We start from the raw sequence: 25,019 nt of genomic DNA on the forward strand, positions 1-25,019 counted from the left end.
TTTTCTATGATGTCACAACACACTTGGCACAATTTCAACACAATCTTAAGACATCTCATAAAACTAAATATATTTTTCTTATATCCACTAAATAACTCCCACATATCACCAATACAGAAAATAAAAATAAAATAACACTGACTAAAATTATATATAATCAATAGTTAATATGGATTAGTAAATAATAAAATACCAGTTTTTTTTTCTAAATTCAAATATTCTTTTTTTGGGGGGAATCATGTTTCTTAAACAAAAGTGGCATAAGGTACTAGAAGAGGACAAAATTAAAGTAATTTTTTTCTTAAAAATATATTGTGATTAAAATTTTATGTGCATTTAGTGTTAAATATTGTTGTGTGAAGTTTTTTATAATGAATATTAAAAAGTTGGCAATTAATTTGTTAATTGAGTAGATTAGTTTAAATGTAATGGGTTGTTTTGTCTTTAATTCAATAGATCTGGTTGAAATTCAGTGAGGAAAACTTACAGCATAGGACTTTAGCAGCCATATTGTGGGAGGGGGATGCTCCAGTGAGAAGGTCTGCTATGTGTATGGTCAGAGAGCTTCATGCAGCCAGCAAGTTTAGGTAAGACATCTTAAGCCGTATTGTTCAACTTTACGTTGGATGTAATTTCTAGCATGGCAGTATAGGTAGCTATTGGATTATTTATTTCCTGAATTTTATTTTAACCCTTACTACAATTAAGAATAAATTTGATAATTATAGTTTTTAAATCCTTTTTTCATAAATGGCCCATGGATTATTTTTTATAGATTGTAGGTTTAGTAACTTATTGCTGCATCTGATACTTTCTCTAAAGTCAAGAATTTTGGGAAGTGTTATCAAATATGGCAATGGAATTGGGGGATGATGGTAGGAGGAGGAGAACTAAATGACACAGGAAGGTCAGAACAAGTTAAAAGAAGTGATGTGAAGGCGTAGCTGGTGAGAAAGAAATCAGGACAGAGAAACAGTATTGGAATTCTGCTAGAGTCAAGGGCTAAAGGAACTAGAAACTGTTTAGAAATCCTAGAAAGAAATTTATAACATACGAGAGTTGAGAAGCTGGTTTTCAAGTAAAGAATTTCACTGCCAGGTGAGGCATGCTGAACACAGCATAGATTGCTCTGAGCCTATTTGGTAGTGAGAGATGGAAAGAAGAGATGAAGACAATCAAAAGAATAAACATAGAGCTAGATGGAAAAGTGAAGAAGTCAGACGGGATGCCAAGGAAAAGTATCTGCAAAATATAGCATGAAAAAAATAGTGGAAATCACTACCAAAGGCAACAGAAGTGTGCTGAGTGACATTAGGAAAGGGATGTAGAGAAAGTGAAACTTGATAATGGAATTGAGATGTATACGTATACAAAGGGCCATTGAAGAAAGGGAAATAAGCCTTTAAGATTTGGGAGAGGACAAGTAAGGAGGCAGGATATAATGTGGATGGCAAGGATCATTGGGAGCTTTGACATCAAAGTCTTAATACATTAAAAAGAAGAGAGAAAATATTGTTGAGAGCAAATTGGCTGAGAATAGAGTGAGAAGATTCGAAAAGATTAAAGTATATAAAGGATAAATAAAGAGGAGTTAATGTTGAAATGGAATTCTGGAATGATTAAGGTAGTAAACTGGAAATCTTCTGAATTAAGAAAAGGAGTATGAACTGAAGGACATACTAGACAGAGAATATAGTTAACATTTGATGAGTTTAAAAGGTTCAAAGAGAAAATCCCAGGAACAGGCTAGAATATCCAGTGACAATAAAAGCAGCAGGAGAGTCAGTCTTTGATGAGCTTACCAGAATTTACAAAAACCTGGTAGAGAAAGTGATACGATCAGAAGGTTGGGAAAAATGCTAACAGTAATAACACACAAAGGAAAAAGGACGCATTACACTTTAGTATGTGGAAACTACTACAGGTTGACCATCACTAATCTGGCAATTGTTTTTCTGGTTCCATCACTAATCTGGGATTAATTTTAGCTAGCACAGTTTCAAGTTTTCTGGGTCATCATACCAACCGGCTGCTACTGTTTGATGGCGCTACTTGTGTGCGTACGTACATTCTATTTGCATATGATTGTGTTTATCTTTTGGCTTTAAAAAAATGAACAAATGCAATAAAATATATATAAGAATAACATAAAATATAAATAAAATTGTAAGCATAAAAGACAAAGCTAAAGCTGTAGGAAGTTCTCTAATGCCAGTGAATGAGTCTCTGCATAAGTACAGTATGTCCCTCAGTAATCGTGTGGGTTAAGGACAACAACCTGCATTAAGCAAAAATCTGCTTATAACTGCTTATAACTGGCTGTCTTAATAGTTTGGACACCCCTCTCCTAAAATGTTTACATTTTAATGTAAACAACAGAATATCAGTAAAATTTTATTTCATTTACAGAAGCCATTTATACTGTAGTCTTATACTTATCTATTATCATTGTAATTTGATGAAATAAACCCTTCATCCAGCCGGTTGTAATGTTTGTTTTCAGATTGAGCTTACCACCTCAGTTCTCTCTCTCTCTCTCTCTCTCTCTCTCTCTCTCTCTCTCTCTCTCTCTCTCTCTCTCTCTTTTACATATTCTTTCATAAGGTATGAGAGAAAGAAACTTATATTATGTTTTCCAAACAAAAACCAAATTCTTAAGAACATCTGAATCGGATAACAACAGTTGTTTTGCTTGCATATCATCCATTGTATGATAGTAAAATATTACCATAGTTATGTCACAAATTATATTAAGTAGAATAGGACTGATATATTTTTACCTTACACCTACCCTTTTTTGCTACAGAGAAAAGATCAGGAAGGAAATATACTGCTAAATTTAAGCTGCAAGTTGTAACTGAAGCTTACAAAACAATATTCAACCTGTTAATGACTATAAATTATCGTGCATAGGCAACATAATCTTCAATATGCTCATAAATAAAATTGGAGAGAAAAGTACATTAATCAAAACTAATGGGCATGAAAAGAAAATATTTTACTGTTGTTTCGACACCAATAAAAGATAAATGCATAAAGCTCTTATTATGATGAAATCAAGTGAAGATTGCTTATGGAGTCTGTTGGTTTTTTTACACAAAAAACTATGTCCCAGTTCCATCTGTTCATGAAAAAATAATTTAGTTCACAAACAGGTGTATTTAAGTCACATTTTGATGTTAAAAACACTTCCTATAACGAATCTAGAGACCCATTTACTGTAACTAGAAGCAAGAAAATCACTGAATTGAGGAAAATACGGCAAAATAAACACCTCATAATCACCCTCAATCTAATTTCCAAATAAAAACACTGATCCTTGTTTGTATTTTAGAATACAATAGTAATTTAAGAATACATACAATATTATTGGATACAGTGAAGTAAAGCATAACTTTTTAAAAGATCCATGGAAAAGATGCATATTCATTATGTTTGTATTTTATAATACAGTACTAATAGTATGTGAATTATTACATATGATAATTTTATAACCCGTGCATGTTGCGATTCCTTAAAATTAGCTTTAAAATTAGGTCTTCAAAAGTTGCATGATGTGCGCGTACTTTACGTATATGGTAAATGGATTCTGTAAGTGAAATGACCTTTTATTGATATTTTGCTGTGTTGTTTCAGTATACTGAGATAGAGAGGGAGGTAGGTTGAACTGAGATACAGTGTGTTTACATTGGTAAGCTGTTTTGTGATTTGGAGAGTTTTTACTCTAATATACATACAGCCAGTCCCGTTATTGGCAATGAAAATCAGTGATTTTCAGTGCCATAATGTGCCGATCGTAGAGTAATGGCGTTGATACATACTTAACGGAGTTGCCATTAACCGGTTATTGGCGCCAAAATCTGGTTTTCAGTGGCGCCAAAATCCGGTTTTCAGCGGTGCCATAAGCTCCATAAATCACTGATTTTTGGTTGTCAGTGATTTTTGTTAATCATCAAGCCATCAGAATGGAACCCCCACTGATAGCTGGGGGCTGCCTGTATTGATATTTTGTTGTGTTTACATCAATATTAATATTTTAAAATTATTAAATAATTTTTTTTGCTCATAAAAACTGCATTCAGTCTCAAAAATAAAATGAAAACAAAGTAATTAGTGAATGTTGCTCTATGAAAAAGCTGCGATGTAGTGAATTTTCCACGATGTGTACTATTTAGAGCTAAGTTCCACAGAAAAATCTGCGATTAACTAAAGGCACGATTGCTGATCCGTGATCTAGAGAGGATCTAGAGAGGACCCACTGTATGTACCCTTCTTACAGGATTGCATTTATCTTTGGTGTTGTAAAAATAGAAATATAAATGAAAATATCATAGAATAAGAATTTAAAAATTCTTAAACATAACATGAACGAAAGCAATTTGTAGCAAGTTCTGGGATGCCAACAAACAGTATGTGCATTTCTACTTATGCTGGGCTTAGAATTGCATTTATTTTTTTGGGTTACAAAAATAAAAATTCAGAAAATACAGTAAAAATATAAATGGGGATAGCATAAAATATAAGTAAAAACATCATAAGCATGACAAAACTTACCAAAAACATAAAGTAGCAAATTGTCTGATGCCAGTGAATGAGTTTGTATGTTTGCATAAATGCTAGGTAGTACTACACAATTGCATTTATCTTTTGAGATGTGAACATATAAATGAGAAAATACAGTGAAAATAGCATAAAATATAAGTTAAAAAGTCATAAGCGTAACCACACAAACCGAAACAAACTTTAGCTAATTCTTTGATGCCAGTGAGTGAGTTTGTGCTTTCCTGCATACCTGTATGTGCACACAATTGCATTTATCATTCAGATTGTAAAAATAAAGAAAATGATAATACAGTAAAAATGTAAATGAAAAGAGGGTAAAATATAAATTTAGAAAATCATAAGCATAACACAAACCAAAACAAGCTATAGGAAGTTATGCAATGACAGCAAATGAGTTTGTGCATTCGTACATACCTGATTGCATGTATCTCTTGGATTGTGAAAATAAAAAATTATAAAATGCAGTAAAAGTATAGATAGGAATGGCATGAAATACTATAAATTTTTTAAAATCATAAGCTAGACAACATAGACCAAAACAAACTCTAGCAAGTTTGCTGACGCATACGATTGCTGTTATCTTTTTGGTTGTAAAAATAAAAAATGAGAACGTGCAGTAAGGAGAATAGCATAAAATATATAAAAAAAATTCAAATATGTAGATGTGCTTAGTTGCAAATTCCAGCTCTTCACCTTTGAAGTGGCAGTGATGAACTTTCTTGTGTAAGTCAACAGAATTACCTGTACCATTTATTTTGCCTGTGCTTTGTTAATATTTGTTTCTTTCTTATTAACCAATGTGTATTGATTTACAGGGTATGCTAAAGGTAGGATGAGCTGGTTAACTGTATTTTAATCTAATCAGTCTGTAATCCGGGAAAATCTCAAATCCCAGCTTCCTCAAGGTCCCGATAAAGGAGGATTAGTGATAGTCGACTTGTATTTAGTAGATTTATAGTGCTTGTGCATGCTCTGATGATATTGGAGAAAATATAGGAGGAAAGCCTGCAGCAAAGTTTTAAGACTGATAATTGTTGGTTTTGTTTCATAAAAGAGGTCGAAAACAGAAGAAATTAAAAAAATGTTGGACCACTTGTTTTATCATTGTCACAGAGGAAGTTACAAAGGAGGATTGCAAATGAGGAGGTCCCTTGGATCTGCTGGATGTTGATAATCTAGTATTAACAACAGAATCAGAAGAAAATGATATGGTAATGTTTAAATGGTGGAATATCAGAATGGAGCAATGACTGAAAATCATGTAAGTTACTAAATCCGATTTGGTGGGCAGGAAAGTAGTCATATGATTGCTGTGGGTAGAGTGTCCAGTTGAACTCTGTACATAGTGTGTACTGGCTGTAAGAGATGATATCAGTAGAGATTTTAAGTATTGTACTATTAAACAGGAATTGAGAGAGGAGTTAAAAAACAGTTACGTATATTGTAGGTGACATTTAAAGACTGCTGTTAAATAAAAATATCCTGTCAGTAGAGAGAGTAAAGGCATATGATGCATGCAAAAGGCTTGTGCTGTTGTATTACACTGGAAACAGGGTCTCTTACAAAGAGAATGATATTGGAAAATGCTACTAAAGAATGCTAAGATTCATAGCCAGAGTACAGTGAGAAGATAGCTTCACAAATGAGAAGTGCAGAAAGTTGTGACCAGGACTTGGGAAATAGAGCTCAGAGACTGCAATATTTAGGACATGTGCTGAGAATATGAAGAATAGTAGGTTATTCAGAAAAGCATTAAACATGGACAAAGACCTGGGAGTTTAGACAAAGTGCACAGGACATAAAAGAGTGGAGAAAACTTATTAGGTTTCATAACAGTCAGTCATCTTTGGTAGTAAAATAAAATAGAAAATTATTTCAGGAATGTTTTCCTCTCATTCTCTCTTTCAGCCTTCCCATGTACAAGAAAGATGTGCATTGGATTATGCAGCTCAGTGACTATATGTCATTCAGGAGAAATTTATGACAATTCGTTCAGGCTAGGTGTATTTTGTGAAGCTATGGAATTAGGCGTGTCTGTATTAACAACTTCATTCACATACCAAATTCTTCATCATCCTTCTCATGTCAAGAGATGCATCAGAAACAAGCATCTAATGGGCAAAGATTATAGGATTATTTTGATGGGTCTTAATTTACTTTTGTGAATAGTTTAGGGAAGTTTAGTTAATTTATACCTTTTTTGTTCATCCCAATCTTGTCCTCATCCTTATATTAGTTTGGTTTTTATTTGACAACACAAAACACCTACAAGCTATATTTGGTGTATTTTTGTTTAGAAACATATTTTTGCACAATTTTTTTTTGTGAAATTGAATAGGGGCAACCTTTTTCTGTATGAATAATTTTTTGTGTTTATACATTTTTCTTCCTCCTCCAATCTCATCATCATTACTTTTTCCAACTTGATAGTATTCCATGTCTGTGAAGAATGTCAGTGACAGGTCATAAGACAGGAATTTTATCTTTTTGTTCTTTCCAGGGTAAATTATTATTTATTTAACAACAATTTAGAAGGACCAGAAAATACTTTATATAATTAGTTGACATTATTTTTCATAAAGATTTTCTATATAAAATTTATGTTTTAGACACTTTTAAAGTTAAATTTTTTTTCTGGAATTAAATTGTGATAACAAAATCTTTTTTCATGTAAGGATTTGAAACACAGTATAGCACCTTCCTTAAGACAATATGCCTGCGTGTAATGAGTTTATATTGTGCAGTCACAGCATTTAAAAATGATCATCTACTGTGTTTACCACTAGTGAGGAGGATTTAAACAACATTGTCATCAACATCATGCAGAGGTCAACAGAAGATGATGATGATGAAATTCGGTTGAATGCCCTCGAGTTTATTCACAGTCACATCAATGAAAGCCTTCAGAAATCAGGTGCTGCCTCTATGTCCTTTTTACATATTAATTTGAACTTTTACTAATAAGTACCATATGTTCTATTTATGAACATTAATTTGAGCTTTTAGTAATAAGTAAGTACCATATGTTCTATTCATGAATACTTGAAATATGGTAGGTCAGAACGGCAGTTCTGTCCTTTTAAAACTTATCTCACTATCTTGTGTATGTGTTAAAGGTATGGTTGATGGAGAATTCCCAGCTGTGACATTTAAGGGGGGAAAGATAACCAAACTTGACAAACATGAAGTGCAAAAACAAATTTTGAAGATCATAACTTGGTAGGTGTTTCTTGCAATTTCTTATATAAATACTATGGTGAATTTTATTCAAATATAAATCTGAAATAAGGAAGGAAGCTGCTAGTAGTCATGTTTTAAAACTATTAATATTCTCTTGTTTTCCAGGGTATGTGATTGTGGTTACTTGAATTGTCTTCTCTTATGTGCAAATGACCCAGTCACTGCAGTAGCAACAAAATCTAGAGAAATCCTTGTCTTCCTAAATAACCTTCTTAATAAATACGAAATGAAAACCGGAGCGCATCTAGTAAAGAGGTTGGTTTTGACATACTTTTTAAAAGTAAAATTTATTGGTAATTCTTTAAGCAGAGCTGACAAGTTTGCCAGGTTGTTTATTTGTTTGAGTGTTAATGAGAAGTTAATTATCATTGTAAATAGGCAACATTGAGCCTTCTCCATATAGTCATTGCAATTTTCATCCAGTCAGAGTGAAGTGAGGGCACCCCATCCCATGTAACAAGGTACTTGAATGTAACCAATTCTCACTTCTTCAAGTCCAACTGTGGTTGCATTTTAAATGTGGATTTTTTAAAACTTTGTTTTGAAAGTTTTTGATAGATTTATTTATTTATAAATAAAAAATACTGATAAATGTGAAATTTTATGATACAAAAAGTTTTTTCATACAAACCCATTAATCATGTATATATGCTCCCGTTCATTATCTTCATATATGTATGGGTTCAACAGCCTTTGTTTAACAGATGGAAGAAGAATAATAGTAGTATCACTACTCATGTGCTACCTGGTTGGCAATTACTATCAGTCACCTTCCCCATTTTTTATGTACTGTATTCTGGAAGTAAGGCTGTAAAGAATAGTGGGGCTGGGTTTGCATGAAAATCCAACTTTGCGTATTTCGTCTTAACCTATCAGTCAAAAATATGCCTAAGTTGCAATTTAGTTTGGAGGGTATAATATCTTGGATCTTGTGCCACCCTGATTTCTCAAGCAAATTAATGTCATCGAGTTGTTAATTGTCACACTTATAACCCTTCTTGCTAGAATAGGAGTGATTGTTTAGTGGACAAGGAAGACAGCCTCTTGGTCTATGACATCACAGTGCCTATTTTTTGGTAGTCCAATAAATGTGCTCCCAATCATGACTTGATGCATCCTTAAACATCGATATCTCCAGGGAGAGCGGGATCAGTGGAATTACTACTAACAAGTAATTGGCTCTGCTACTAGTGAAGACCCTTTAAAGACATGGTGATATGAACTTAGTAGCTGTCAAAAACCAGTTGCTTCTGTGACACAAGATGGCCTGTCTAGGGTTGCTATGGTTGCTTTGGGTTTATCTTCACCCATGTCCTCACTGAACACCTGGCCAACCTAGATCCTATCAAATCATATTCTGTTGCCAGTGTTGAGAGTATCAAAAGTTTAGTTGGCTTTTGTAATGTTGCAGCCACAATACTGATCTGAAGTGATGAGCATCTTTTCATTATCTTTTGGATGTCTCTACTGTAGCCACTGATGAGGAGATCCAACTAGTAGATGATGGAGAGATGACACATGACAATTTCTCAGCTAAAGTTCATGCCCATCCTTGCAATAGCAGAATTGTCTGCTGCCAAATCATATTCAGCATTGAAGAATTTTTTTTTCTCTGCAGCCAAGACAGGTACAAGTCTTCCTCAGTCAGGCATAGCTACTAGATTGTGCACTGCAGGCTGTAGACAAAGTAGAAGCAAGCAGGTTGAACAGTGGATAGAGCAGGTGAAGAGCACGAGAGTTGATTGGGTTGACAACTGGACTGAGCTACTGCAATATCATCAGAAGAATGGCACTTCTTTACCTGCCAAAAATGATAGCTTTATTGCTGAGCTGACCTGGAAACACAAGAACCTAAAGTGGATGAAGCAGATATACCTGCAGCAACATTTGTGGACCATTTTGATTCATATCCTCATTTCCACTGATCAGGTGACCACTCATAACATGTCTCTCACAAGTGAAATTGGGCAGATATACTTGACCATAGCAGCTCCCTGAGAAGAAGTTTGGGTCCTTATCAAATGACAAAGCACATCACTTTGAAAAATCACAAGAAGCACAAAACAGAAAAGCCACTGTTATGAAAGATACTCTAAATCTGCTGAAAATATAAAAGTATTGCCTATCATTCATGGACACCATACAGGCATAATTGGCACTGTTAGTGCAGTTCCCAGAAAATTCAAAAGTGCATAGTAGCCAAAGTGTATTAAAACTACCCAAAAATATACACAAAGAAGTAAGGAGCATCAAAGAAAACTGAGGTAGGAAGTTGGAGCAAACACAGAGAGACCAAATCTAAAATTTAAGAAAATGTTATATACTGCTAACATTAATTACACACTTAACTGTATCACTAATGTTACAATTGGGAGAAGCACTGGTTATTATTGAAGTATGTATTTCGATACCTGCTATGGTGTAGAATTACTGCAATTTTATCACATTTTAAAATAAAACTAGTGAAAAAGACTGAAAAAGATTGTGAATAAGCTAATGACAAATGAAATTCAGACAGTCCCCATTAATCAGGGGGGAGGGGTTCCATTTTGGCAGCTTGATGATAAGTGAAAATCGTGAATAGACGGAATTTGGCGCTAATAATTGGTTAACGGCAGCTCTGCTAGGTATGTATCGGCACCAGTACTCTATTATTGGTACCGATAACTGGAAATCAGCATGTTTCACTGCTAGACAAGCTCCATAAAACCTGATCGCCAATAACCGAGGGTGCTTGTAATATAATTGGGGGAATGCCTGTAATTGCTAAGAATAAACAATGAAAAAATGGGTTGAAACTGTGGACAGAGCTGTTAGTACTGATGCAGAATTAAAAAGTGAACGGTAAGTGATTCAAAGGCGGTTAAATGATAATCCAAATGACAAACTCTTGCTGGAAGACTACTATTCTTTGTCTGTCTGTTGGATAAAGTTGAGTTGAATATAGAATTCTGGCCAAAGGCCAAGCACTGGGACCTATGAGGTCATTCAACAGTGAAATGGAAAATTTGAATTCTGCTCTGAAATGGAAATTGACAGTACAGGCAGCCCCCGGTGATGGGGGGGGGGGGGTGTCCGTTCTCGCCTGGGTGCTGATAAGCGAAAACCCCCATTAACCGAAACTGCAATTTATGGCACTTGTGGCACCAAATTTTGGTTAATGGCGTCGATAACCACTTAATTGCTCCTCTATTATTGGCACCTTACGGCACTGATAACCAAAACTCGGCCCATTATGGCGCCATAATCGCTGATTTTATGGTGCTAGAGAAGCGCCATAAAACTGAATTGCCATTAACCGGGGACATCCTGGAAAAGTGTTATGTTTGTTTTATTCTTTTTTCTCTTCTCTTTATTATTAGTCAGTCTTTGCTTTGGTAGCCTTGGTTTGTATTTGTTTCTCGCCTTCATCTACCATAACTCTACTAGTAGATTTCCTAGCTAATATATTCTTACATAACTATTCATATAGATTTCTGCACTTTTTAACAAAAGGTTTGAAAGGTGTAACAGGAAGAAAACCTCAAAGCAGTTGCAGTATGAATCAAGTGTTAGGAGGGGGTGGAAGGTAAGATGAAGACAGAGAGGATGGAAAGAGGTACAGTAAAAGGAACAAAAGTGGTTGCAGCTAGGGGCCGAAGGCACACTGCAAAGAACCTTAAGTAATGCTACAGTGCACCGCATGAGGTCCACCTGACGGCCTACGCCCCCTACCGGGGATAAAGACTCAATTGCAAATTTTCATTAATTTCCATTTCCAGATTGTATCTAGGATGAATGTGAGCATATATATAGATTTATGGGGTTGTGGGGAAACAAAACACATATCATATACAGTTGGCCCCTGTATTTGCAGGGGATGCATACCAGACTCTCCCTCCCACCCCCACCTGCGAATAGTTAAAATCTGTGAATAATTAACCACCCCTCTAATAACTGCCTATCTTGAAAATTCAAATACCAAATGTATACTAAAAGTATCTTCCTACATCAAATATATCTTAAATCATTAGTAGCTTAGTACTGTATTAATCTCTTAAATGATACACATGTTATTAATATAATATTATTATCAATATTAACATTTCAAAGTCATCTTAAAAATATAAACTTACGTACTTCTAATCCTTTAGGGTATTTGACTACCAAGTGACAATATTTATTTGACCACAGAATGGCAACATGTACTTTTGCAGTCAGTATGTCAAGATATTTGACAGGTTACCCCCCTCCCCCACTCCAAAGTTTTCAGAAAAAGATGAGGGAAAGAATTAATATCGAACTAAAATCTTGCCAATTCACTATATGTATATATCTTTACATCACATAAACAAAATGAGCCTTCTGCCGTGACTGCCTTTATAGAGGAGGTTTCTGTCCATTCAAGGCATTCTGTTAGTAGACAAAGATCTTGTGGATCTGTTGTCAGAAGAGAGGAAAGTCTCTGTAGTTACCTGTATGGGGATACACATCTGATTGGTGATTGGGTCATCTGGTATGTGAATATCATTACACACTGAGTAATCTTCAGATGACTCAAGAGCATTGAACTGGCTTGTGCACATAAGAAACTCTGATCTACTACGTGAAAACATACTCTTTATCGGAGTAGACTCACTGGGGTACTACCGAGCCCATACGTCGGTTATGTTACAGGAAACTGATTGGGGAAACTGTTTTCCCTCTGACATTGGTAGAGTGGGAGTACTCAGTAGCCAGGTCTTTGACGTAAATTCAAAAGTAGTTGGGAATAGTTTCCAATTTGCCCCAGGAACCAGGGTAATGAGCCAATATATCACAGATTATGATGACAGATATGCCTCTGTTTTTGTCACGCTTAGTACGGCGTGGAGTTATGTTACAGACCTTCAGGGGGGCCGGCTTTTTGTCAAAGTACTCTGTGGTTATCTAAAGGACTCCATCACCTGGAACATTAGTGTGGTAGATGTTAGGTGAACACAAGCCAAACGGAGGAAGAGTGGTCAGAAATTTCCATGTATTTTTATTATTTGAGGTGATAGTCAAGCCTACTCCTTGTTGTCAAGTCTATCAATTTGGGTCATACAGAAGGGAAGGTCATCAGAGGAATACGTACATGCCTTTCTGGCAATTAAGAACATATCTGTTAAAATGATCGTGAAGGTTGGTTCCTGACTGTATTAAACCATCCTCATGAAGAATTTTACCCACAGTTCCTTGGACGTTTAATGGGAAGGTTCTGCCAGAACCTTGTACTTCTTCGACATGTTGTTTGACGAAGACTTTTCGTTGGGACAGGCTGAGTCAGGAAAGAACTGCCAGAAGGGGCTTATTAAACAGAAATAAGAGAGTCCGATGACAGCGGGAAGGCAAGAACCTGTGATGTTTAGAGGAATGAACTCATATTGGGCAATTTAAGAAGGCATCTGTTCATTGAATTTTGAGAGATGGTTCATTGTTACGACAAACCACTTTCAATTCCTTGTACATAAAGGATGTTGCCCAGAGGTCCTTGGACACATTTTCCTTGGTTCCTTTGGTGGCTGCTCAACAAATTGTGTAACTCATCCAAGCACCCCTGGCAGGTCAGCTAGTATCTTGTCTAAGATGATGGTATGAATGTGGAATGGATGAGATAACTGGTCTCTTTCCTTTTCAAATTTCTTCCTCCTTTACTTCGGGCAGTAAGAAGAGAGTACCGTCGTAAGCTGGAACGGACAAGATACAGGTGAATGAAGTAGCCATACTGTTCGAGTTATCATCAGTGTAAGATCAGTAGCAAGACATTCCTCTCTTTAGCAAAGGGGAGAGGAATGATAACAAACCTACATAAGTGGATACATTGTTTGTTAGTAGAAACAGATATCTTATCTTCCTCAGAGGCAATGAACTATGACATTGTGTAGAAACCTAGAAGTCTGACTCTATGATATTCATATATATCTAAGATTCTGAAATACAATGGTACCTCGAGATACGAAATTAATCCGTTCCGAGGCGGCCTTCGTATCATGAGCTTTTCATTTCTTGGACTGCATTTTAAATGTAAAATGGCTAATCCGTTCCAAGCCCTCCGAAAACACCCAAGTAAATTTCATAATAAAGCTAAATTGACTTATAAACAATGAAATACTACAACAATTTGGACCATTCGATACCTAACTTAATACGTACTGTAATATACCTGTAAGGTAAAGTGTATTAGTGTACATGGTATACAGAAATACTGTACGTACATAACGTTACGTATGTAGTAAAATATGGAAGCTTACCTTTTGAGTGAGGCTATCTCCGAAAGTGGCGACAGGAGGAGGACAAACGGCAGATACGCACATACACTTAACTTTACGAAACACATAAAAAAATGTAAGGAAAACATAAACTAAACTTTACAAAACGCATTAACAAAACTGTAACACTCAACTTTACAAAAGACTTAAAATAAATTTTTTTCTTTTTTTATTTTTAGTTTTTTTTTTCTTTTACTCTTTTTATACTTTAAGTTTTTTTTTTTTCAACTTCTTCACCACTTTCAACTTTCTGTTTTTTTTAGTAGATCACTTGGTTCTTCCTTTTTTGCTTACTACTCCTACTAAAGGCCTCTTTAAAAAATAACTATCCAAGGAAGATTGCTTCTGCCTACTTTTGACAATGTTCCTGAAACGACTCGGGCAAACGTCATCGAACTGTGCAAGCATACGACATTTGTAAGCCTTTTCGGGGTGTCTCTTTTCTACAAATGATTGCACCTTATGAAAAGCAGCTAGAGCATCCTTAATTTCTGCCGTTGTCATAGAGTCGTCGTCCTCCTCCTCGCCGCTGCTAGAGAACTCCTCTTGAATGACATTATGTTGCATGGCCTCCAACTCCTTCAGGTCATCCGTTGTAAGCTCCTCTTGGTGCTCCTCGAGAAGGTCATTGATGTCGTCCTCGTCGACGACCGGCCCCATGGACTTGCCGAGTGCAACGATCTCGTCAAGATCTGGTTGCGAAACAGTTTCAGGATCGTCAACTGTTTATGAATCTGCAGCACCAGCTTCGGCCACGTGGAATCCCTCGAAGTCACGGGCGGATACGGCATCAGGCCAGAGTTTCCTCCACAAGGAATTCAAGGTTCGCCATGAAACCTCTTGCCAAGCTTGGTCGACGAGTCGGATGCATATTACGATATCGAAATGCTCCTTCCAAAATTCACGCAAGGTGAGTTTCATACAATCAACTTACCTGTCAGATATATACTTAGCTAAGACTCCGTCGTCTCCGACAGAAATTCAAATTCCGCGCCACTCGCTACAGGTAGGTCAGGTGATCTACCGGCCTGCCCTGGACGGCAGGACTAGGAACCATTCCCGTTTTCTATCATATTTTCTCTGTCGCCGGTGGTATCAACATTGTTGTTATTACCTCCTGACTTAGATTCTTATTTCAACCTTTTGATCATCGTTTCTCGGCTTTTTGGTGACGTATCTGGATCGTGGTTTTTGGCATTCGCTACTGTGGACTGAATTTGGACTTGCTTTTTGATTTTTTCTCAGTATGTCTGACTCAAATGTGAGTGTGATGAAATGTGTGAAAGTAGGCTGCAGGGTGAGGATACGAAGGCTTCGGTGATCCTCACACTGTATGTCGTAAATGTAGGGGGTTCAGTGTTCTTCTACTAATACCTGTCATGAATGTGAGGGATTAAATGCAGAAGAATGGAGACTTTAACTTCTTATTTGAAGAAGTTAGAGAGGGATAGGGTTAGACGTTTGAAAGGTGAGTACAAGGCCTATTAAGCCTTTTATTGACCCTATATCTAATCTTGATGATTTTGATTCTCCCTCTATGTCGACTTCACAAGCTTTACTTTCAGAATCGGCCTCTGAAATCGCCGATCTGAAGGCTACTATTCATAAGATGAAGTCCAAAATGGCGGTCTTACAAGGTAAGGATAGTGAAAGTGAAATGTTCAGTGAAGTGAGTGCTCCCAGTGTTGTGGAGGGGGCGTTTGATCGCTCCCTGCGACGCTCCCAGGCCTAGACCTCTTCCAAGCTCCCATGCCCAGAGGAAGAAGGAAAGTCGAAAGCCTTAAGGAGGTCGTGGGGAATCCCCAACGGTCAGACGTCCCTTCAGCAGGCTCTGTTTCGATTCAGGCTGCTCAGGGCCGCTATAGAAAAAGCGTCCTGCGAGAGAGTTTCTTTCTTCCTTCTCCCTCTCCTTCCACCTAAACGAGGGTGGAAGGATTCGGACCTTTCTAGGCCACTGAAACGGCATTTGAGAGAACCTGAATTGGATTCAAGCCCGGAGCGCTTCTCAGATGAAGCTCCCTCGTCTATCAAAAAGGCGAAGGTGGCGTCAACGTCTCCCTACATGGACGTAGCGGACCGCTTGCCTTCTACTTCTCCCCCGATTGAAGATGACGTGGGAGAAGCTTCAAGGAAAATTCTCCTTGCTGTACGAGAGATCCTCCTCGTAAGAAGGACGTTTCGCTTCCAATCAAAAAGTCTCGTCCTCTCTCTCCTGCAAAACGTCTTGCAGACGTGAAGCTTCGTCTTCCAAACATGCTGAAGAGGTTTCGGTTTCTAGATCGAGATCGAGAGAACCTTATGGCAGAGACGTGACGCCAGATAGACGTGAGGCGTCTTACAGGCGCGAGGCGTCATACAGAGCGTCATATAAGCGCGAGGCGCCAGCCAAGGTTTTGGCGCCAGTCAGGACGCCAGTTGAGAGCGAGACGTCTTCCAGGCGCGAGGCGTCAGCCAGGACGCTCGGCGGACGAGAAGCGTCATCCAAGCGTGAGGTGTCATCCTTTTATGGAGAGAAGCCTAGACTTTTGGTGCCAACCAAGAAGGAAGCTTCTCTTAAAGCTCAGACTTTGAAAAGGAAGGAGTATCATTCCCTTAGTCCCTCTCCTATCAGGAGTTTGTCTCCCCCAGAGGAAAGACGTCCAGATTGTCTACGGAGACTCCTCGAGACCCCGAGTGGAGGAAAACTCCTGGAAAGGACGAGTATTCATGGAAAGAGAAGGGGAACTATCTAACTATAAAAGTATTGACAGCCCTGCTTCTGGAAGAATATGGAGACGATTTGACCCCTGCCGCTCCTCCTTCTCCACGCTCTCTGTTCTCGAGCGCAAAGACGAAGAAGTCTTTGTCTTTTCTAACAATGAAGCCCCGCCATTTCGATGGAAGAACAGCTCACAAAAAGTCTTTAAATTCTTGGATGGAGTCCCGAAGAAGGAGTTGGTCAGAACGGTCTTCTGAATGCCCCCAGCGAGACTCGCTGGTAAACGGGGTATTTGGTATCAGACGGGAGAGAGTATGGGCATTTCTCTTCCGTCTTCGGCAGAAGCGGACTTTTCAACCTTAGTCGATGCGTCACGAAGGCAAGGTTTGAACTCTGCCCGTGTGACTTGGGGCATTTCAGAGCTGGATCATCTCCTCAAGGGACTCTTCCATGTATTAGAAGTTTTCAACTTCTTAGATTGGTCCCTTGGGGTGATGTCCAAGAAGGCCCATGATTCGGAAGGACTCGACCCAGAAGTTCTCCTGTGTATTCTGTCATGTATTGACAAAGTGGTACAGGATGGCTCGTTTGAGATCGTCCTCTCATTTGGTAGCGGGTCTTCTTAAGAAGAGGACAGTCTTTAGTGCCTTTTTTGACTAAAGCAGTCTCCCACTCTCAAAGGGCAGCGCTACTGTACTCTCCATTATCAGACTTTTTGTTTCCTTCTCAGTTAGTGAAGGACATTTCTCGTTCATTAACTGAGAAGGCGACTCAAGACCTCTTACCCAGTCAGCAAGGAAGAAGAAACCTGCTACTGCGGGCGGAAAAGAAAGGACCGAGTACATCGGTTCAGCCCTTTCGAGGTGGCCCTACCTCCAGAGCTCCCTCAAGAAGGAAGGCTCCTGAGAAGAGAGGTAGGTCTGCCTTTTGTCCCTTTAAGAAGGGAAAGTGATGCTTCTCTCCTCCAAGCACCAGTAGGTGCCAGGCTCCTGGGATTTGTGGAGTCCTGGGCACGTATCAACTCAGACGCTTCATCAATGTCGTAATAAGGAAAGGATATTTCTTATCCCTTTACCTGGGAACAGTCCTCCCCTGACTTCAACTCCGCGGGAACTGGTCAGCCAAAGTACAAGGATCCTGTTGCTGAGGGAGGGAAACTCTTCGATTGATGGTGGATCAGATGTGGGACAAGAGAGCGATAGAACTAGTACTGGATCAAAAACTCCCCGGGTTTTACAATCGCCTTTTTCTGGTTGCGAAGGCCTGGGCGGGAGGCTGGAGACCGGTACTAGATGTCAGCTCTCTGAACAAATTTGTTCAGAAGGAGAAGTTCTCGATGGAGACTTCTGCCTCAGTCCTTGCGGCTATGCGACAAGGAGATTGGATGGTGTCTCTGGACTCCAAGACGCCTATTTTCACGTCCCGATCCACCCTTCATCGAAGAAGTACCTCCGTTTCATGACGGGGGGAAGGATCTTTCAGTTCAGAGCCTTGTGTTTCGGCCTTTCCACAGCTCCTCAGTTCTTCACAAGCCTGATGAAGAATGTGGCGAGGTTTCTTCACCTTAAAGGTGTAAATATTTCTCTGTATCTGGACGACTGGCTCATCAGGGCCAGATCAGAGAGACAGTGCTTGGAGGACCTTACGTTGACATTAAACCTGATCAGATCGTTGGGATTACTCGTAAACCTCGAGAAGTCACGCTGACCCCCAGCAGAACTTAGTCTATCTGGGGATTCAGATGGATTCTCGGGTTTTCGAGTATTTCCTTCGCAAGAGAGAATCGCAAAAGGTTTGCAGAAAGTTCTCTCTCTTCTTAGGGAAGGAACAGACTTCGGCGAGGGAATGGCTGAGCCTTCTAGGGACCCTTTCCTCGCTCCGAAACAGTTCTTCCCTCTAGGAAGACTTCATTTACGCCCACTTCAATTCTTCCTCAAGAGGTCTTGGAGTTAGAAGACCGGACTCTTTTGCAGACGCCTTTTCCCATTCCAGTGGAGATGAGACCGCACTTGGAATGGTGGTTGCCCCCTCTGAAGGAGAACAAAGGAATCTCCCTGAAAATCCAGAACCCAGACTAGTGTTGGTACTCCGACGCGTCGGAGTACAGGAAAGTGGAAAGGGGTGGGGGGGGGGGTTGAGGAGCAACATTAGGCTCGAAGGAAGTATCAGGCACCTTGGGAAGCAGCAACGGTGTCTTGGCACATAAACTGCAAAGAGCTCTTCGCCGTACACTTGGCTCTGAAGAGTCTAGAACCTCTTGTTTTCAAACAGAGTAGTTCAAGTAAATGTGGACAACACCACAGCACTTGCCTACATTCGAAAACAAGGAGGGACTCACTCCTTGTTCCTCTACGAACTTGCAAGAGATCTTCTGCTTTGGACGTCTCAGAGGAACATCTCCCTGCTTACAAGGTTCGTTCAGGGAGAAAGGAATGTGAGGGCGGACAGGCTCAGCAGGAGGAACCAGGTCCTTCACACAGAGTGGACCCTACACAAAGATGTGTGTCAAGATCTACGGTCTCTTTTGGGGGACTCCTCATGGTGGATCTCTTTGCCACGTTCCTCTCCAAAAGGCTGGGCCAGTCTTTTGCTCGGTCGTGGGGAAGACCCCATGAGCTCTGATAGTCAACGCCTTCCTACTAGACTGGTCTCACGTAGACGTCTACGCTTTTCCTCTGTTCAAAACCTGGGATGGTGCTGAAAAAATTTGATGGGCTTCAAAGGGGACGAGGCATGACATTGATAGCCCCCTTTTGGCCTGGCACAAGACTGGTTCACGGAGGTGGTGGAGTGGATGGTAGATTTTCCCAGATCCCTCCCAAGAAGGATGGATCTTCTCAAACAGCCACACTTCCAGAGGTATCATCAAAACCCTCCCCGCGTCTCGCTCTGACTGCCTTTCGACTATCGAAAGACTCGTCAGAGCGAGAGGGTTTTCTCGTAAAGTTGCAAGCGCAATCGCGAGAGCCCGCAGAACCTCCCACTAGACAAGTTATATCGTCAAGTGGGAGGTTTTAGAAGGTGGTGCAGAACTAAGAAGTTGTCCTCCTCCACTACCTCTGTAGCGGAAATTGCGGATTTCCTTATATTCCTGAGAGAAGAATCTCATCTAGCTGTATCCACAATAAAGGGATACAGAAGTATGCTTTCGGCAGTCTTCAGGAATAGAGGATTAGATCTGGCAGATAACAAGGATCTCCACGATCTCATAAGATCCTTTGAGACTACGAGTCTAAGGAACCGGTCCCTCCTAACTGGAACCTAGACTGGTACTCAAGTTCCTGTCATCCGAAAGGTTCGAACCTCCTCATCTGGCGTCGTTTCGAGACATCACTAGGAAATGCCTATTCCTATTATCTTTAGCTACGGCAAAGAGAATTAGTGAATTACATGCTCTGGAGGATAAAGCAGGATTCAAGGGAGACTCAGCTATTTGCTCGTTTAAAACCCTGTTTTTAGCTAAAAACGAGAATCCCACGAATCCCTGGGCTAAGTCCTTCGAGGTTAAAGGCTTATTGAGTCTCGTAGGCGGAGAAGCAGAGAGGTCTCTATGTCCTGTAAGAGCTCAAAAAATTAAAATACCTTCAGAGAAAACACCAGATGGGAGGCTCTAGACAAGGTGTTTGGTGCGCGGTAAAAGACCCCACAAGACTGATGTCCAAGAATGCTCTTGCATTCTTTGTGAGAAACGTCATTACAGACGCGCATAAGATCTGTCCTGATGAAGAGTTCCGACTGTTGAGAGTGAAAGCTCATGAAGTGAGAGCAGTAGCGACGTCTCTCTCGTTTCAAAAGAATATGTCACCTAAAAACATCATAGACTCGACATTTTGGAGATGCAACTCAGTATTTGCATCTCATTACTTGAGAGACGTTCGTGTGACCTATAAGAAATGTTTTTCTCTGGGTCCTTTCGTATCGGCGGATACGATCCTGGGTATGGGAGCCAACACCAATCCTTAAGTATATACTTACCTTCTTTTTAGATATGTTCTAGAGTCTCTTCTAACAAAAAGGACTTGGTGCCGCACGGGCGGCCGTCTCTGTTGTTCAGTAAGAAACTCTTGTGATATCTGATTAGATGAGTATAAATTTTTTTTTGAAATTTAGGTCATGTGTGGTATGTGCTTTTGAGTTATGGTTGTTGTGAAGAGTTCGGGGATAACTCGGGACACAATCGTTATTTCTAACATGTGGGTTGGATCAGTTGCCGGGATTGGTGTATGCTCCTTAATAAGGTTTCTTGTCATATAAGTGGATCAGCACCCATTGACAAAGTCCTTTCAGGCTCTGCCGAGTAAGCGGATAAGACCCCATCGGCAGACCACAAGAACTCTTAGCCATAGATCATATATCTCGCTAAAGTTTATTGAGGTGATTGAGACTACTGGGCAAAACACCCCACGAAGTCTACTACCTATCAGGTAGGAACCAAGGTTTTATTTATACCTACAACATATGTTGTTTACCTGTCTATTCCAGAATTAGCTGTCTCTTACCCTCCACCAACGGGTGCCAATCAGCTAAGTATTATCTGACAGGTAAGTTGATTGTATGGAAAAATGATATTGTTTTGATACAATAAAGTTCATACATACTTACCTGGCAGATATATACGATTATGGCCCACCCAGCCTCCCCGCAGGAGACAGGTGGAAGAGAGAAAATATGATAGAAAACGGGAATGGTTCCTAGTGCTGCCGCCCAGGGCAGGCCGGTAGATCACCTGACGTACCTGTAGCGAGTGGCGCGGAATTTGAATTTCTGTCGGGGACGACGGAGTCTTAGCTAAGTATATATCTGCCAGGTAAGTATGTATGAAACTTTATTGTATCATAACAATATCATGTTTGTGGCATCGGTGATGTGTAAACATCTCTTGAAAAGATGTTTCGTATACAGCTTCTTGAAGTTCGATATCACTTGCTAGTCCATGGGCTGGAGGAGAGGGGTGGTGTTAGGCGGAAGATAAAGAACCCTGATGAAGGAATACTCGGCTAGGATATCTTCCTCGAGGCCAGGAGGGTGAGCAGGGGCATTGTCCAACACCAGCAGGCATTTCAGAGGGAGGCGCTTCTCTTCCAAGAATTTCTTCACTGTCGGGCCGAAACACAGATTTACCCACTCTGTGAACAAAAGCCTTGTTACCCAGGCTTTTGCATTAGCCCTTCACATCACTGGAAGCTTCTTCTTAAGCATTTTGTGGGCCTTGAAGGCTTGAGGAGTCTCGGAATGATAGACAAGTAGGGGCTTCACCTTGCGATTCCCACTGGCGTTGGAACAAAGTGCAAGCGTAAGCCTGTCTTTCATAGGCTTATGCCCGGGTAGCTTCTTCTCTTCCTGCGTGATGTACGTCCGACGAGGCATTTTTTTTCCAAAAAAGGCCAGTCTCATCACAGTTGAAGACTTGCTGAGAACTGTAGCCTTCCTTGATCATCATCTCGTCGAACGTCTTTTTAAAGGCTTCGGCCGCTTTCATGTCCGAGCTGGCCGCCTCCTCATGCCGCACCACCGAATAGATGCCAGTCCGTTTACGGAATTTCTTGAACCACCCATGCGAAGCCTTGAAGTTTGGGGTTGGCGTTGATGTCCCTTCTCCTCCGTTGTCTTTGGCCTGGGTCCTCTTGCTGGACAAAATAGTGATGCCCTTGGAAGGTGTAGCTGCTTTGATGACATCCTTCTGCTTAAGGATGGTGCCTATTGTCGACGGATTTTGGCTGTATTCCTTGGCGATCACACTCAATCGCATACCAGCTTCATACTTCTTGATAATCTCCATCTTCGTCTCCAAAGAGAGCATCCTCTTCTTTCCGTGAATTTCAACTTTCTTGGAAACTACCTGGAAACAGAATTTTAAGAAATTACAGCTTAGTCTAGATAGAGATATTTCAGCTAAGTTTAACAATCTGTCAGAGAATTTTCAAGAAGCCTTTACTAGAATGTGTAACACTCTTTTAGATTCATTTTCAGCTCCTCGTCAGGTACCTGTCGACAGCACCATGGGTAACGGTGCGACAGATACCCCGGCTTGTGAACCCCGTCGTGGCGAAGGCCTAGGGGGGATCCGGTCTGGGCAGGTGCCTAACGAATCTTTACCCAACGTGTCCCCTGTTAGTCCCGTAACAGTGCCAAAGGGCGCTTATTTAGGAGAAGGGGGGAGGGATATTAGTGTCAGACCTAAGATAGCTAGTCGTCAGGATTTTACTTCAGGGGAAGTTTCTAAGTTAGGATCTGACGATGATGATGATGATGACGCGGATTCGTGTGATATTGATGTTTCCCTCGAATGGATGTCATGATGTAGAATTCAAGAAAACTTTTTTGATTTAATTTTGAGTTTTCTTCCTCAGGCGAGGCCTAAAGAGCAGAAGCAGCCTCCGCCTCGTTGTATTACAGAAGGGATTCTTGACGGTCCTTCCCGGTCACGGGAATTTTTTACGTTTTCCCTTTGCCCAGAGGTTCGCGAGAGTGAGGGCGGACGTTGCCGCTAAAACTTTCGAAGGTGATCGGGAAGGGAAGAGGAAGCTCTCTTCTCTCTATGACACCGGAGAGAGTTTACCAGGTGGCGGATGATTCTTCATTCTCTCGACCCCCCAAGCCAAATCCTGATTTTGTCCGACTTTCAAGTCAACCCTTGCCCTTCTCCAAGGCTTCGGTCTCTGTCTCAATTGAAGATTTTATTGCTATGGAGTCTGTTATGAGCTCCTTACAAGAAGCTCAATCCTTCAATATGTGGGTCCTCGGAGGGCTTTTAATGTATATCAAGGACTCCGGGTTTGTTCCTCCTGATGCTCCTCTTTTTGAGAAATTCTGCTCATCCATTTCAATCGCTTCTGTACATCAGAACGAGCTTGCTGCTTCAATGCAGGCCTTTCTTGTTTCTCTAGGCGTAACCTGTATTTGTCGCAGTTACCCTCCTCTGTATCGGAGATTCAGAGAACCCGTCTGTTGTCCTCTTCTCCTTTTGGCGATTTCCTTTTCGATATTTCTGTGCTTTCTGAGGTTTTGAAGGAACATCAAGGTGATGCCTCTTCCCAAGCTCACTGGGCCTTATCAAGAGCTTTTTCCTCTGGTACTTCCTCCCGTTCCTTCAAGGAGTAAGCGTAAGTTTAGGACCAGATCTGTACCTTCTGCTCCAGCCCAACAACCTCCTTCTGGCTCTTTTTTCCAGAGTACAATCTCAGTTGCTGGTGCCTCTACTTCATCCTCTGGTGCTCACCCTTTGAAACGCGGGAGAGGGTTCTTGGCGTGGCTCTAAGGGCAGAGAAAGAGCTCAACCTCCAGGAGGACCTTCCTTCTTCTTCTTCTTCTTCTTCTTCCTTGTCTCTACGTAAGAATTTTCGGAAGTAGAGTCATCACCTCGCCTGGAGACCGCCAGTAGGAGCTTGTCTCTCCCGCCATTGGTCACTTGGCAGGGGAGAAGCGGTGGATGCTTGGGTGGTGGAGGTCCTGAAGGAAGGTTACGAGATCCCTTTTGGTTTTTTTCCAGACCTCCACTTTCCAATCGTCCTCTCGAGTTCAGCAGTTATTCCCCCTCACTCAATCAGGGGTCAAGCCTTGGAGAAGGAGCTTTCGGCCCCTCTTGGAGAAGGATGCCATAGAGCGAGCTCCTCCTTCTCCCGGGTTTTACTCTCGGATGTTTGTAGTTCTAAAGGCCTCGGTGCCTGGCGCCCCATCATAGATCTTTCGGTTTTGAACAAGTTCATTCTAAAGTCCAAGTTCAGATGGAGACGGTCCAGACTGTTCTTTCATCCGTCAGGAGGGGGGAACTGGATGATTTCCATCGATCTGCAGGATGCTTATCTGCATCAAATCCCATCCATCCAAGAAGCAGACCTTACCTTCGGTTTTCACGGACTCAGGAGTTTTCCAGTTCAAGACCTTTGTTTCGGCCTCACCACTGCTCCACAGGTCTTTTCTTGGGTGATGGCTCCTGTTTCAGCTATTTTGCATCAGTTAAATGTAAGGATGCTTTGGTATCTGGACGATTGGCTAGTCCAGGCCGAATCTCTAGAGAAATGTCTCCGGTCGAGGGAGATAGTTCTGTCTCTTTGTGTCGAGTTGGGCATTCGTGTCAACTTCGACAAGTCCAATCTAATCCCTTGCCAGATCATGACTTATCTGGGGATTGTTTTGAATTCCCAGATTTTGAGGGCTTCTCCCGCTCAGAAAACGGATAGACAAGCTTCTGAGTCTGATCGAAGAATTTTTGTCCTCCGTAACGCAGCCAGTTTCTCTTTGGAGGTCTC

The 25,019-nt window shown here is 40.5% G+C and overlaps 1 protein-coding gene across 1 annotated transcript in view; it reads left to right on the forward strand.

Moving 5' to 3' along the window:
- The window catches only part of LOC135210327 (uncharacterized), a 702,311-nt gene that overhangs the window by 628,415 nt on the left and 48,877 nt on the right, over positions 1-25,019 (forward strand). The window contains 4 exon segments of the mRNA XM_064243213.1: positions 457-587; positions 7,350-7,477; positions 7,680-7,782; positions 7,909-8,058. Of these exon segments, the coding sequence (XP_064099283.1) occupies positions 457-587; positions 7,350-7,477; positions 7,680-7,782; positions 7,909-8,058 (512 nt within the window).

The sequence above is a fragment of the Macrobrachium nipponense genome, chromosome 39 (assembly GCF_015104395.2).
Source record: "Macrobrachium nipponense isolate FS-2020 chromosome 39, ASM1510439v2, whole genome shotgun sequence".
Classification (NCBI taxonomy): domain Eukaryota; kingdom Metazoa; phylum Arthropoda; class Malacostraca; order Decapoda; family Palaemonidae; genus Macrobrachium; species Macrobrachium nipponense.